At 43.1% G+C, this 13,212-nt stretch overlaps 1 protein-coding gene across 1 annotated transcript; it reads right to left on the bottom strand.

The window, feature by feature from the left end:
• Positions 1 to 5,015: 5,015 nt before the first annotated feature.
• LOC119028577 (mucin-5AC-like) lies at positions 5,016 to 9,315 on the bottom strand. Its single transcript, XM_037114725.1, has 2 exons — positions 7,469 to 9,315; positions 5,016 to 6,925 (listed from the first exon to the last, which is right to left on the bottom strand). The coding sequence occupies exons 1-2, from the start codon at positions 8,817 to 8,819 to the stop codon at positions 6,918 to 6,920; spliced, it is 1,359 nt and encodes a 452-aa protein (XP_036970620.1). The 5' UTR covers positions 8,820 to 9,315; the 3' UTR covers positions 5,016 to 6,917.
• Between the last annotated feature and the right edge of the window lie 3,897 nt (positions 9,316 to 13,212).

Here is a 13,212-nt window from a genome sequence, read left to right as displayed (position 1 = left end):
TTAGAAGTGCAGTAGTTGTGGTGGTTGGGGGTGCAGTAGTTGTGGTGGTTAGGGGTGCAGTAGTTGTGGTGGTTGGGGGTGCAGTAGTTGTGGTGGTTAGAAGTGCAGTAGTTGTGGTGGTTGGGGGTGCAGTAGTTGTGGTGGTTGGGGGTGCAGTAGTTGTGGTGGTGGTTGGGGGTGCAGTAGTTGTGGTGGTGGTTGGAGCTGCTGTAGTTGTGGTGGTGGTTGGAGCTGCTGTAGTTGTGGTAGTTGTTGGAGCTGCGGTAGTTGTGGTAGTTGTTGGAGCTGCGGTAGTTGTGGTAGTTGTTGGAGCTGCAGTAGTTGTGGTTGTTGGAGCTGCAGTAGTTGTGGTAGTTGGAAGTGCAGTAGTTGTAGTGGTTGGGGCTGCAGTAGTTGTGGTAGTTGAAGCTGCAGTAGTTGTTGTGGTTGGAGGTGCAGTAGTTGTGGTGGTTGGCGGTGCGGTTGTAGTAGTTGGCAGTGCAGTAGTTGTAGTTGTAGCTGCAGTAGTTGTGGTGGTTGGAGCTGCCGTCGTTGTAGTTGTTGGAGCTGCAGTAGTTGTGGTAGTTGGAAGTGCAGTAGTTGTGGTGGATGGGGGTGCAGTAGTTGTAGTTGTAGCTGCAGTAGTTGTGGTGGTTGGAAGTGCAGTAGTTGTGGTGGTTGGAGGTAGAGTAGTTGTGGTAGTTGGAAGTGCAGTAGTTGTAGTGGTGGGGGCTGCAGTAGTTGTAGTGGTTGGAGCTGCAGTAGTTGTAGTGGTTGGAGCTGCAGTAGTTGTGGTGGTTGGGGGTGCAGTAGTTGTTGTTGGAGCTGCAGTAGTTGTGGTGGTTGGAGCTGCAGTAGTTGTAGTTATAGCTGCAGTAGTTGGAAGTGCAGTAGTTGTGGTGGTTGGAGCTGCAGTAGTTGTGGTAGTTGGAAGTGCAGTAGTTGTAGTGGTTGGGGCTGCAGTAGTTGTGGTAGTTGAAGCTGCAGTAGTTGTTGTGGTTGTAGCTGCAGTAGTTGTGGTGGTTGGAGCTGCCGTCGTTGTAGCTGTTGGAGCTGCAGTAGTTGTGGTAGTTGGAAGTGCAGTAGTTGTGGTGGATGGGGGTGCAGTAGTTGTAGTTGTAGCTGCAGTAGTTGTGGTGGTGGTTGGAGCTGCTGTAGTTGTGGTGGTGGTTGGAGCTGCGGTAGTTGTGGTAGTTGTTGGAGCTGCAGTAGTTGTGGTAGTTGTCAGAGCTGCAGTAGTTGTGGTAGTTGTTGGAGCTGCAGTAGTTGTGGTGGTTGGAGCTGCAGTAGTTGTGGTGGTTGGAGCTGCAGTAGTTGTGGTTGTTGGAGCTGCAGTAGTTGTGGTAGTTGGAAGTGCAGTAGTTGTAGTGGTTGGGGCTGCAGTAGTTGTGGTAGTTGAAGCTGCAGTAGTTGTTGTGGTTGGAGGTGCAGTAGTTGTGGTGGTTGGTGGTGCGGTTGTAGTAGTTGGCAGTGCAGTAGTTGTAGTTGCAGCTGCAGTAGTTGTGGTGGTTGGAGCTGCCGTCGTTGTAGTTGTTGGAGCTGCAGTAGTTGTGGTAGTTGGAAGTGCAGTAGTTGTGGTGGATGGGGGTGCAGTAGTTGTAGTTGTAGCTGCAGTAGTTGTGGTGGTTGGAAGTGCAGTAGTTGTGGTGGTTGGAGGTAGAGTAGTTGTGGTAGTTGGAAGTGCAGTAGTTGTAGAGGTGGGGGCTGCAGTAGTTGTAGTGGTTGGAGCTGCAGTAGTTGTAGTGGTCGGAGCTGCAGTAGTTGTGGTGGTTGGGGGTGAAGTAGTTGTGATTGGAGCTGCAGTAGTTGTGGTTGGAGCTGCAGTAGTTGTGGTAGTTGGAGCTGCAGTTGTTGTAGTTGTTGGAGCTGCAGTTGTTGTGGTGGTTGGAGCTGCAGTAGTTGTGGTAGTTGGAAATGCAGTAGTGGTGGTGGTAGTTGGAGGTGCAGTAGTTGTTGGAGCCGCAGTAGTTGTGGTGGTTGGAGCTGCAGTAGTTGTAGTTATAGCTGCAGTAGTTGGAAGTGCAGTAGTTGTGGTGGTTGGAGGTGCAGTAGTTGTGGTGGTTGGAGGTGCAGTAGTTGTGGTGGTTGGAGGTGTAGTAGTTGTGGTAGTTGGAAGTGCAGTAGTTGTAGTGGTTGGGGCCGCAGTAGTTGTGGTGGTTGGGGGCGCAGTAGTTGTTGTTGGAGCTGCAGTAGTTGTGGTAGTTGGAGCTGCAGTAGTTGTAGTTGTTGGAGCTGCAGTAGTTGTTGTTGGAGCTGCAGTAGTTGTGGTGGTTGGAGCTGCAGTAGTTGTAGTTATAGCTGCAGTAGTTGGAAGTGCAGTAGTTGTGGTGGTTGGAGGTGTAGTAGTTGTGGTGGTTGGAAGTGCAGTAGTTGTAGTGGTTGGGGGTGAAGTAGTTGTGATTGGAGCTGCAGTAGTTGTGGTTGGAGCTGCAGTAGTTGTGGTAGTTGGAGCTGCAGTTGTTGTAGTTGTTGGAGCTGCAGTTGTTGTGGTGGTTGGAGCTGCAGTAGTTGTGGTAGTTGGAAATGCAGTAGTGGTGGTGGTAGTTGGAGGTGCAGTAGTTGTTGGAGCCGCAGTAGTTGTGGTGGTTGGAGCTGCAGTAGTTGTAGTTATAGCTGCAGTAGTTGGAAGTGCAGTAGTTGTGGTGGTTGGAGGTGCAGTAGTTGTGGTGGTTGGAGGTGCAGTAGTTGTGGTGGTTGGAGGTGTAGTAGTTGTGGTAGTTGGAAGTGCAGTAGTTGTAGTGGTTGGGGCCGCAGTAGTTGTGGTGGTTGGGGGCGCAGTAGTTGTTGTTGGAGCTGCAGTAGTTGTGGTAGTTGGAGCTGCAGTAGTTGTAGTTGTTGGAGCTGCAGTAGTTGTTGTTGGAGCTGCAGTAGTTGTGGTGGTTGGAGCTGCAGTAGTTGTAGTTATAGCTGCAGTAGTTGGAAGTGCAGTAGTTGTGGTGGTTGGAGGTGTAGTAGTTGTGGTGGTTGGAAGTGCAGTAGTTGTAGTGGTTGGGGCTGCAGTAGTTGTGGTGGTTGGAGCTGTTGTAGTTGTAGTTGTTGGAGCTGCAGTAGTTGTGGTAGTTGGAAGTGCAGTAGTTGTAGTTGTTGGAGCTGCAGTAGTTGTGGTGGTTGGGGGTGCACTAGCTGTAGTTGTAGCTGCAGTAGTTGTGGTAGTTGTAGCCGCAGTAGTTGTGGTGGTTGGAACTCCAGTAGTTGTGGTAGTTGGAAGTGCAGTAGTTGTGGTAGTTGGAGCTGCAGTAGTTGTAGTTGTTGGAGCTGCAGTAGTTGTGGTGGTTGGGGGTGCACTAGCTGTAGTTGTAGCTGCAGTAGTTGTGGTAGTTGTAGCTGCAGTAATTGTGGTGGTTGGAGCTCCAGTAGTTGTGGTAGTTGGAAGTGCAGTAGTTGTGGTAGTTGGAGCTGCAGTAGTTGTAGTTGTTGGAGCTGCAGTAGTTGTGGTGGTTGGGGGTGCACTAGCTGTAGTTGTAGCTGCAGTAGTTGTGGTAGTTGTAGCTGCAGTAGTTGTGGTGGTTGGAGCTCCAGTAGTTGTGGTAGTTGGAAGTGCAGTAGTTGTGGTAGTTGGAGCTGCAGTAGTTGTAGTTGTTGGAGCTGCAGTAGTTGTGGTGGTTGGAGCTGCAGTAGTTGGAGCTGCAGTAGTTGGAGGTGCAGTAGTTGTGGTGGTTGGAGCCGCAGTAGTTGTTGTAGTTGGAGTTTCAGTAGTTGTGGTGGTTGGAGCTGCAGTAGTTGTGGTGATTTGAGCTGCAGTTGTGTATATTTTAGTTATTCCAGTAACATCAGAGAATTTCATTTAAACAGTCAAATGAAACACGTCAGAATCTTTGTGTCTCTTGTCACATCTATCTGATATGAGTACTTTCACTGAGGAGTGGAAATAAAAGATTTATCTTCTGTCAGAGTATCAGTTTGTACAACTGTCCGACTGTTGCAGTGACTGGAGACTCAGCCATGTACATGTATTCTACTACATGTATTTGTACATGTGCAGTATAAATGCAGTACTTACTGTAAAACTAACATCCTACTCAAAGATGTTTGGTTGGTTAATTAGTATTTCCATGGTCTTCATTTCAGTTCAATTCAGTTTTTTGAATTATTTTTTTAGGGTTTTAGTATTAACCACAGTGTGTTTTCAATCTTACTGTACATGTGTAACAACTTTTAAACCAATACTGCTACCAAGAACCAATAACAGCTTGTGGTTGTCTGCCAGCCAGGATGTCAATGCTCTTATTTATGACTCTCGTCCACACTTAGAAGGCAGTGACTGACATCTTGGAAATTAACAAAAGCAAATTAATCAGCTCTATTCAGCCTGATTTTCATTTGAATTTTTATTTTTCTATTGACTTTTATTTCATTAAATATATTTAGATTCTTTAATTATGAGGCAATTCAATGACACATGTGTGCCAACTACAACTACTACAGTATGCACTGCAGTCTTTCTAAACAGAGCAATAGTTGGTGGAATGTCCACTGTAAAACACAAACCGAAGTTCTTCACTTTTTGAACACTTAACCCTGCTTTCGACAAACGATATATTACAAAGTATAATACAATCAAAGCAAGATAAGACTTGTAAATAAAACTGTAATCACTTGATACCTTGTGCAGAGACAGCATGTCCAAGCAATAATATCCAACAAAAGAGTTTTCTTCCCATGATGACGGGTGTTACTTGTCTCCGCTCCAGGTCCAGACAAACGTATTACTCCTTGACCACAAACGTATTACTCCTGCCACAGCAGTGGAGGAAGTGACAGGGCAACAGTGCCAGTCACCACTTTCACACAACCTGTAAAACCAGGTCAGTCCTTGACACACATGTTTACAAAATAAAAGACAATACATAGCATTGCCTTCACACTATGCAGTATTTGTATGACAGTCCAGCTCCTTTAGAAAAAATGCCTCGAAGTGAGTCATGATTGCTGAGGTTGGATTGTCTTAACATAGCTGGGTCTTTGAATATTTTCATCAGTGAGATGAACACGTCACATTGTAGGCTGTGAGCGAGAAGGAACATGCTGAGCCACAGTAATCATTTACATTTTATTAGTGAGTCTTTTGGGATGAATGTATTTGATTTTTAACAGGGATAAAAACATGACTACAGTAACACAAAATGAGATTGTATTTTTAAACACTATTAGCAGGCATAGAGTCATTGTAATAAAAATTAGAGTTGAAAGAACATCCTCTTTAACAATGCTCCTCATACCACTGGGTTCGTGATTAGTCACAACATTTCTGGAAAACCTCATCCAGGTTGTTAAACAGGTTTCATGTTACCTGATGCAGTTAATCTCCTAATCTGCTCTCCTTGCTTTTCTTTCTCAGTTCAAACTCTTCTGTTCTACATTATTACTTTATGGTATTTTTTTTTTACTTATATCGCAAAGTACTGGCAACTAGTTGAAAATGTGCAGATTCTTTACAACATGCAACAGACATTATATTTGATTAAAGAGATGCTGAGTCTTATAATCAGAAAAATGCTGAATTTCAGAACGGATAGTCTAATACTGAAACACTGCCTCATTGTTTATGCCGATAGTTTGCTGTGATTTTCTGCAGAGGTATTTGGCACTGAAATTCAATGCAAAGACATTGTCAAGATAATTTCTAACTAAATCTAGGACAGATATTGGGACAAGTCCTTTTCTTATTCAAACGTTGCTGGGACGTGTGATTTCTGGTCAAGTAGAGAGAAATGCAAGTACAGTATAACATAAAAAGACTGATAAAAAAGACATCAGATATGTGGACATACTTGACTCATATTGACATAAGGGAATAAAAAAAATGGATGAATGAAATTAAATTGAAATGTTTGTAGCAATTAGAAATTCACCCAAAATGAACATTTTGTCATTATCTGCTCAGCCTTATGCCGATGGAAAGTCAGCTGAAGTTTCAAAGTTGACAACACATTTCTGCAGCTTCATAGAAAAACGGTGTTGCAGCATTCTTCCAAAAAGAACACTAGAACACATTTGTGTCTCTATATTCATCATTCATAATACAATATGATTACAAAATATAATAAATAGATGCTAACCTTGTCTTATAAACATACTGTAGTGTTGAATCAAATTAAAACCAGGAGGTCTGCAATACCTTTGCTATGACAGTGCAGGGAGGTGACAGGTATTGTTGCATTGAACACAATGTCAATAAATGCTAATATACAATATACACCACAGCATGTGAAAGATGATCCTAAGTACCACAATAATAATTTAAAGAAAATATTAAAAGTGGTGATGTTGAGAATAAAAAAACATTCTGGGAACAATTGTCATACACTTAGTCTGAGGCATTCCCCAAGGTCATCGTTGCAAATATTTTTTTGTGAAACACTTCCTCGTTTTACACAATCAAAGGGAGGAGTGAGTAAGAAACATAATTTATCAGTTTCCTGGTTACCAGGAATTACTGGCAAGGCTTCAAAGCCTCTTTGCCTGATCAGATTGCTTGGTTTGAGCTTTCCATTGTGCTGTGCAAGTAATTTAACACTGGACCTAAATGCACATGTCAACTATTCACATTCCTGGGAAATACAGCCAACAGTGTATGCAATGAAATGATTATTTGGGGATTATAGAGAGTTAAGAGAGAGGATGAAACCTAAAATATAAGCCACTGCATTTCATCTGAATCACTATTTCTTGAACGTGGAGATATCCAGGTACTACTGTTGGCTTGGAGATATCCATCATAGATCAACGCAGCTCAGTGGAGTTCAATATTCAGTATGATGCGTCTTATTCGTAGTGTTGTGTTGCATCAAAACAAGACCACCAACACACCTTTAAATTGCATTCTTTATACATTAATTATTTACTTTCAGTTCGCATGATGCCTCTATGGTGCAACTCTAACCCTTTGAATGTTCGTCACATTGACTGTGTGGATGGTTCCATTCAGGAGCTGCTCTCTAAAAAACTGAATGGAGAGAAAACAGACAATAAACATCACAAGATCTAACGCACTCCCCTTATCCACTGTTTATATGAACATACGCATTACCATTCAGTCATGATATTGGTTGAGGAGCCGTCAAATAACAGATATTTTACACATTCTGCTTTACATACCTGTTCAACAAGCTGAATAATGGTTCCATTGCTAATATCGCCAATGGAAGTTAACTTCAGCTGCAGAATTGCCATATATATATATATATATATATATATATATATATATATATATATATATATATATATATATAATTTATATATATATATATATATAAAATATATATATATCACTGATTATTTCTTAAGGTTAATTGTATTTAAAAGTGGACTGGAATTCCATTACCATCCGTCAAACTCTTAAGTGTCTTGTGAAAGATTAGTGACATCTGTCACATACTGATTAAAGCTATGTGTGGTTAAAAATGTTCTGAAGAAAATTTCCTTCATTTTAGACAGTTAAATCAAACTAAGAAATTACAAAAAGGTAAAAATCAGGTCAGTCACATACCTTGGGTTGTTGTTGTTGTTGGAGGTGAAGTAGTTGTGGTGGTTGGAGCTGCAGACGTTGTGGTTGCTCGAGCTGCAGTAGTTGGGCTGGTTGGAGCTGCAGCAGTTGTTATGGTTGCAGTTGCAGTGGTTGTCATGACCAGAGCTGCAGTAGTCGTGGTAGTTGGAGATACAGTAGTTGGAGTTGCAGGGGTTGAGGTGGTTGGGGATGCAGTAGTTGTAGGGGTTGGAGCTGCTGTAGTTGTAGTGTTTGGAGCTGCAGTAGTTGGAGGTGTTGGAGCTGCCGTAGTTGTACTAGTTGGAGCTGCTGTAATTGTTGTGGTTGGAGGTGCAGTAGTACTTGTGCTAGTTGGAGCTGTTGTAGTTGTGGTGGTTGGAGGTCTTGGAGCTGCTGTAGTAGTTTGAGCTTCAATACTTGTGGTTGTAGCTGCAGGACTTGTTGTTATTGGAGCTGCAGTAGCTGTTGTGGTTGAAGCTTCAGTAGTTGTGGTGGTTGGACCTGTTGTAGTTTTTGGAGCTGCAGTGGTTCTGGTCATTGGAGCTGTAGTAGTTGTGGTGGTTGGAGCTGTTGCAGTTGTGGTTGATGGAGTAGTCGTGGTAGATGGAGCTGTAGTAGTTGTAGTTGTTGAAGCTGCAGTAGCTGAAGTTGTCAGAGTTGCAGCAGTTGTGGTGGTCGGAGCTGCAGTACTCGTGGTGGTTGGACCTGCAATAGTTGTAGTTGTAGCTGCAGTAGTTGTGGTGGTTGGAGTAGTTGTGGAAGATGGAGCTGTAGTCCTTGTGGTGATCAGACCTGTAGTAGTTGTCATGGTTCGAGTAGTTGTTGTGGTTGGAGCTGCTGTAGATGTAGTTGTTGGAGCTATAGCAGTTGTGGTAGATGGAGCTGTCATAGTTGTGGTAGTTGTAGCTGCAGTAGTTGTGGTGGTTGGAGCTTCAGTAATCGTGGTGGTTGGAATTCCAGTAGTTGTAGTTGTAGCTGCAGCAGTTGTCATGGTTGGGGCTGCAGTACTTGTGGTTGTTGGAGGTGCAGTAGTTGTGGTAGTTGGACCTACAGTAGTTGTAGTTGGAGCTGCCGTAGTTGTGGTGGTTGGAATTCCAGTTGTTGTTGTTGTTGTTGTAGTCCTTGTAGTGGTTGGAGCTGTAGTAGTTGGTGCGGTTGAGTTTGTTGTAATTGTGGTGGATGAAGCTGCAGTAGTTGTTGTGGTTGCAGGTGCAGTGGTTGTGGAAGTTGTAGCTGTGGTGGTTGGAGCTTCAGTAGTTGTCGTAGTTGGAGCTGCAGTAGATGTGGTGGTTGGAGTAGCTGTGGTAGATGGAGCCGTAGTCCTTGTGATGGTTGGACCTGTAGTAGTTGTCATGGTTGGAGTTGTTGTTGTGGATGGAAGTGCAATAGTTGCGGAAGTTGTAGATGTAGTAGTTGTGGTGTTTTTAGCTGCTGTAGTTGTAGCTGTAGTAGTTGTGGTAGTTGCAGCTGCAGTAGTTGTAGTTGTAGCTGCAGTAGTTGTGGTGGTTGGTGTTTCAGTAGTTATGGTAGTTGGAGCTGCAGTAGTTAGACCTGCAGTAGTTGTAGTTGTAGCTGCAGCAGTTGTGGTGGTTGGAGTAGTCGTGGTAGATAGAGCTGTAGTCCTTGTTGTGGTTGGAGCTGTAGTAGTTGACGTGGTTGAGTTTGTTTTAATTGTGATGGATGAGGCTGTAGTAGTTGTTGTGGTTGGAGGTGCAGTGGTTGTGTAAGTTGTAGCTGTAGTAGTTGTGGTGGTTAGAGTTGCTGTAGTTCTAGTTGTTGGAGCTGCAGTAGTTGTGGTAGTTGGAGCTGCAGTAGTTGTGGTAGTTGGAGCTGCAGTAGTTGTAGTTGGAGCTGCAGTAGTTGTGGTGGTTGGAGCTTCAGTAATTATGGTAGTTGGAGCTGCAGTAGTTGTAGTTGTTGAAGCTGCAGTAGTTGTAGTTGGAGCTGCAGTAGTTGTGGTGGTTGGAGCTTCAGTAATTATGGTAGTTGGAGCTGCAGTAGTTGTAGTTGTTGGAGCTGCAGTAGTTGTTGAAGCTGCAGTAGTTGTAGTTGTTGAAGCTGCAGCAGCTGAAGTTGTCGGAGCTGCAGCAGTTGTGGTGGTTTGATCGGCAGTACTTGTGGTGGTTGGAGCTGCAGTAGCTGTAGTTGTTGAAGCTGCAGTAGCTGAAGTTGTCGGAGCTGCAGCAGTTGTGGTGGTTTGATCGGCAGTACTTGTGGTGGTTGGAGCTGCAGTAGTTGTGGTAGTTAGACCTGCAGTAGGTGTAGTTGTCGCTGCAGTAGTTGTGGTGGTTTGAGTAGTCGTGGTAGATGGAGCTGTAGTCCTTGTGGTGGTTGGAGATGTAGTAGTTGATGTGGTTGCATTTGTTGTAATTGTGGTGGATGAAGCTGCAGTAGTTGTTGTTGTTGTAGGTGCAGTGGTTGTGGACGTTGTAGCTGTAGCAGTTGTGGTGGTTGGAGTAGCCGTGGTAGATGGAGCTGTAGTAGTTGTCGTGGTTGGAGGTGAAATAGTTGTGGAAGTTGTAGCTGTCATAGTTGCGGTGTTTTGAGCTGCTGTAGTTGGAGCTGTAGTAGTAGTGGTGGTTGGAGCTGTAGTAGTTGTGATAGTTGGAGCTGCAGTAGTTGTAAATGTAGCTGCAGTAGTTGTGGTGGTTGGAGTTTCAGAAGTTGTGGTAGATGGAGCTGTACTGCATCTAGTAGTTGACGTGGTTGATTTTTTTTTAATTGTGGTGGATGAAGCTGTAGTAGTTGTTGTGGTTGGAGGTGCAGTGGTTGTGTAAGTTGTAGCTGTAGTAGATGTGGTGGTTAGAGTTGCTGTAGTTCTAGTTGTTGGAGCTGCAGTAGATGTGACAGTTGGAGCTGTCATAGTTGTGGTAGTTGGAGCTGCAGTAGTTGTAGTTGGAGCTGCAATAGTTGTGGTGGTTGGAGCTTCAGTAATTATGGTAGTTGGAGCTGCAGTATCTGTGGTGGTTGGAATTCCAGTAGTTGTAGTTGTTGAAGCTGCAGTAGCTGAAGTTGTCGGAGCTGCAGCAGTTGTGGTGGTTTGATCTGCAGTACTTGTGGTTGTTGGAGCTGCAGTAGTTGTGGTAGCTTGATGTACTGTAGTTGTAGCTTCAATAGTTGTGGTGGTTTGAGTAATCGTGGTAGATAGGGCTGTAGTCCTTGTCGTGGTTGTAGCTGTAGTAGTTGTGGTGGTTGGAGCTTCAGTAGTCGTGGTAGATGGAGCTGTATTCCTTGTGATGGTTTGAGCTGTAGTAGTTGTTGTGGTTGGAGTTGTTGTTGTGGTTGTAGGTGCAATAGTTGTGGATGCTGTAGCTGTAGTAGTTGTAGTTGTTGGAGCTACAGTAGTTGTGGTGGTTGGAGCTGCCGTGGTTATGATAGTTGGAGTTGTAGTAGGTGTAGTTGTAGTCGCAGTAGTTGTGGTCGTTGGAGCTACAGTAGTTGTGGTGGTTGGAGCTGCAGTGGTTATGATAGTTGGAGTTGCTGTAGTTGTAGTCGCAGTAGTTGTGGTGGTTGGAGCTTCAGTAGTTGTAGCTGCAGTAGTTGTGGGGGTGGTTGTATGTGCAGTAGTTGTGCTAGTTGGAGATGTTGTAGCTGTGGTTGGAGGTTCAGTAGTTGTCGTAGTTGGAAATGTTGTAGTTGTGGTGGTTGGAGCTGCTGTAGTTGTAGAAATTGTGGTGGCTGCAGTTGTGGTAGTTGGAGTTGCAGCAATTGCAGTTGTAGCTGCAGCATTTGTGATGGTTGGAGCAGCAGTAGTTGTTCTTATTAGAGCTGCAGTACTTGTGATGGTTGGAGCTGCAGTAGTTGTTGTAGTTGGACGTGCAGTAGTTGTAGTTGTAGCTGCAGTAGTTGTTGTGATTGGAGCTGCGGTGGTTGTGATGGTTGGAGCTATAGTAGTTGTGGTGGTTCGAGCTGTTGTTGTGGTGGATGAATCTGCAGTAGTTGTTGTGGTTGAAGGTGCAGTTGTTGCTGTAGCTGTAGTAGGTGTGGTAGCTGTAGCTGCCGTAGTTGTAGTTGTTGGAGCTGCAGTATTTGTTGTGGTTGTGGGTGCATTACTTGTGGTGGTTGGAGTTGCAGTCGTTGTAGTTGTCGGAGCTGCAGTACTTTTGGTGGTTGGAGTTGCAGTTGTGTATAGTTTTTAGTTATATCAGTAACATCAGTGAATCTCATTTAAGTCAAATGAAACAAGTCAGTATTTTTGTGTATCTTGTCACATGTATCTGATATGAATTCTTTCACTGAGGAGTGTAAATAAAAGGATTTGTATCCTGACAGACAATGAATTTGTGCAACTGTCACTGTCAACTGTTAAAACCGTATTTTAACAAGCATTGTCCAGACGGTCTTCAAAAAGTTGACTTTTGTGGATTTGAGATGGTGGCTGGATGGGATTCAGACTCTAAAATGTACTTTTCTGACAAGTGGGACCTTATTTGATCCTCAATATGCTCCTTCAATTTAGATTTAATGTCTAACAAATATTAAACCAAGTCCAAATGTTAACCTCTTTAACTTCCTGTTTTTTTAAAAAATAATTTTTCTCACTAACCTTTCCAACGTGAAACAGTGGCACCTGAATCTCTGCCAGCTGGACTTAATGTCCACTGATAATTAAACAATGTCCTTGGTAGAGGAACATTCTGCCCATACATTACATCTCAGAAATTTACAAGAGCAAATAACTTTTCCCTTTTAACTTCTTGAAATGACATCTTTTAATGACTTAATTTGGATCATTCAAACATAATTAGGATTGTTTGTGTATAATTTTGTTCGATGTAAAATGTATTGCAACAAACAAACTAATTTTCTTGATGGTATTTACTTTATCTCACTTGCAGTGATTTAGATGGCTGACATGAGATCAACCAGAGATCACAAGCATACAATAACAGAGAACAGTATTTTGTCAAATGTCACAAGTAATATACAGACTTAAGTATATATAAAAAAAAATGTGATCACTTGTTACCTTGTGCAGAGATTGAATGTAAATATCCAAGCAACAATATCCAACAGAGGGCTTTTCTTTCCATGATGACTGGTTTTACTTATCACCCCTCCAGGTACAGACAAGCATGAAGTCTGTCATTGCAGATGGTATTCATTATGTAAATGAGGCCCTCCTCATAGAGGGAGCGACACGGCATTGACAACAGAGGCCACTTTCATACAACCTGAAAAAACAGGTATGTCACGGACACACACTTTTACAAAATACAGAACACTTCAAACTAAATCATAAAACAACATTGTGATAGTTGTTGGATGTGCAGTTCAGGTGCTTGATAATAATAATTTCAATTTTACTTCATCTCACTTGTCTTCTCATAAATGTTTAAAATAGCACTGTTTGTTTGTGTTTTGTAGGGTTAAATCCAACATTAATTTGCTGACCTCTTTTTCTTTTTTTTCAGTTTGAATTTTAAATATTTCCCTTTAACTGCTGCAGTTGCATGCCCAAGATCATCAGAACACTTTCCTGAAGTGTTTATGTGGGCCTACCACATGCCTACTACTCATAGAAATGTGTAACCTTTAAAGGGGGTGTGTTGACCTTCTGTTGAAACAAAGTAACAGGCCCAAAAGGTTGAGCTATTGTCCATGAATCAAAACAGTTTCGCTTCATTACTGTAGTCAAAATATAACATTTTTATGGAAGCAAATCATATTTGGTGAGAGAGAACAATTTATGAAATCAAAGTCCAGCAGTAGTTCCAAGATGGAACCTGTTTCTTCCGACAGCTTTA

The sequence above is a fragment of the Acanthopagrus latus genome, chromosome 11, assembly GCF_904848185.1.
Source record: "Acanthopagrus latus isolate v.2019 chromosome 11, fAcaLat1.1, whole genome shotgun sequence".
NCBI classification, from domain to species: domain Eukaryota; kingdom Metazoa; phylum Chordata; class Actinopteri; order Spariformes; family Sparidae; genus Acanthopagrus; species Acanthopagrus latus.
Note: the sequence above shows the minus strand (reverse complement) of the source record. Positions and strands in the feature narration are given on the sequence as shown.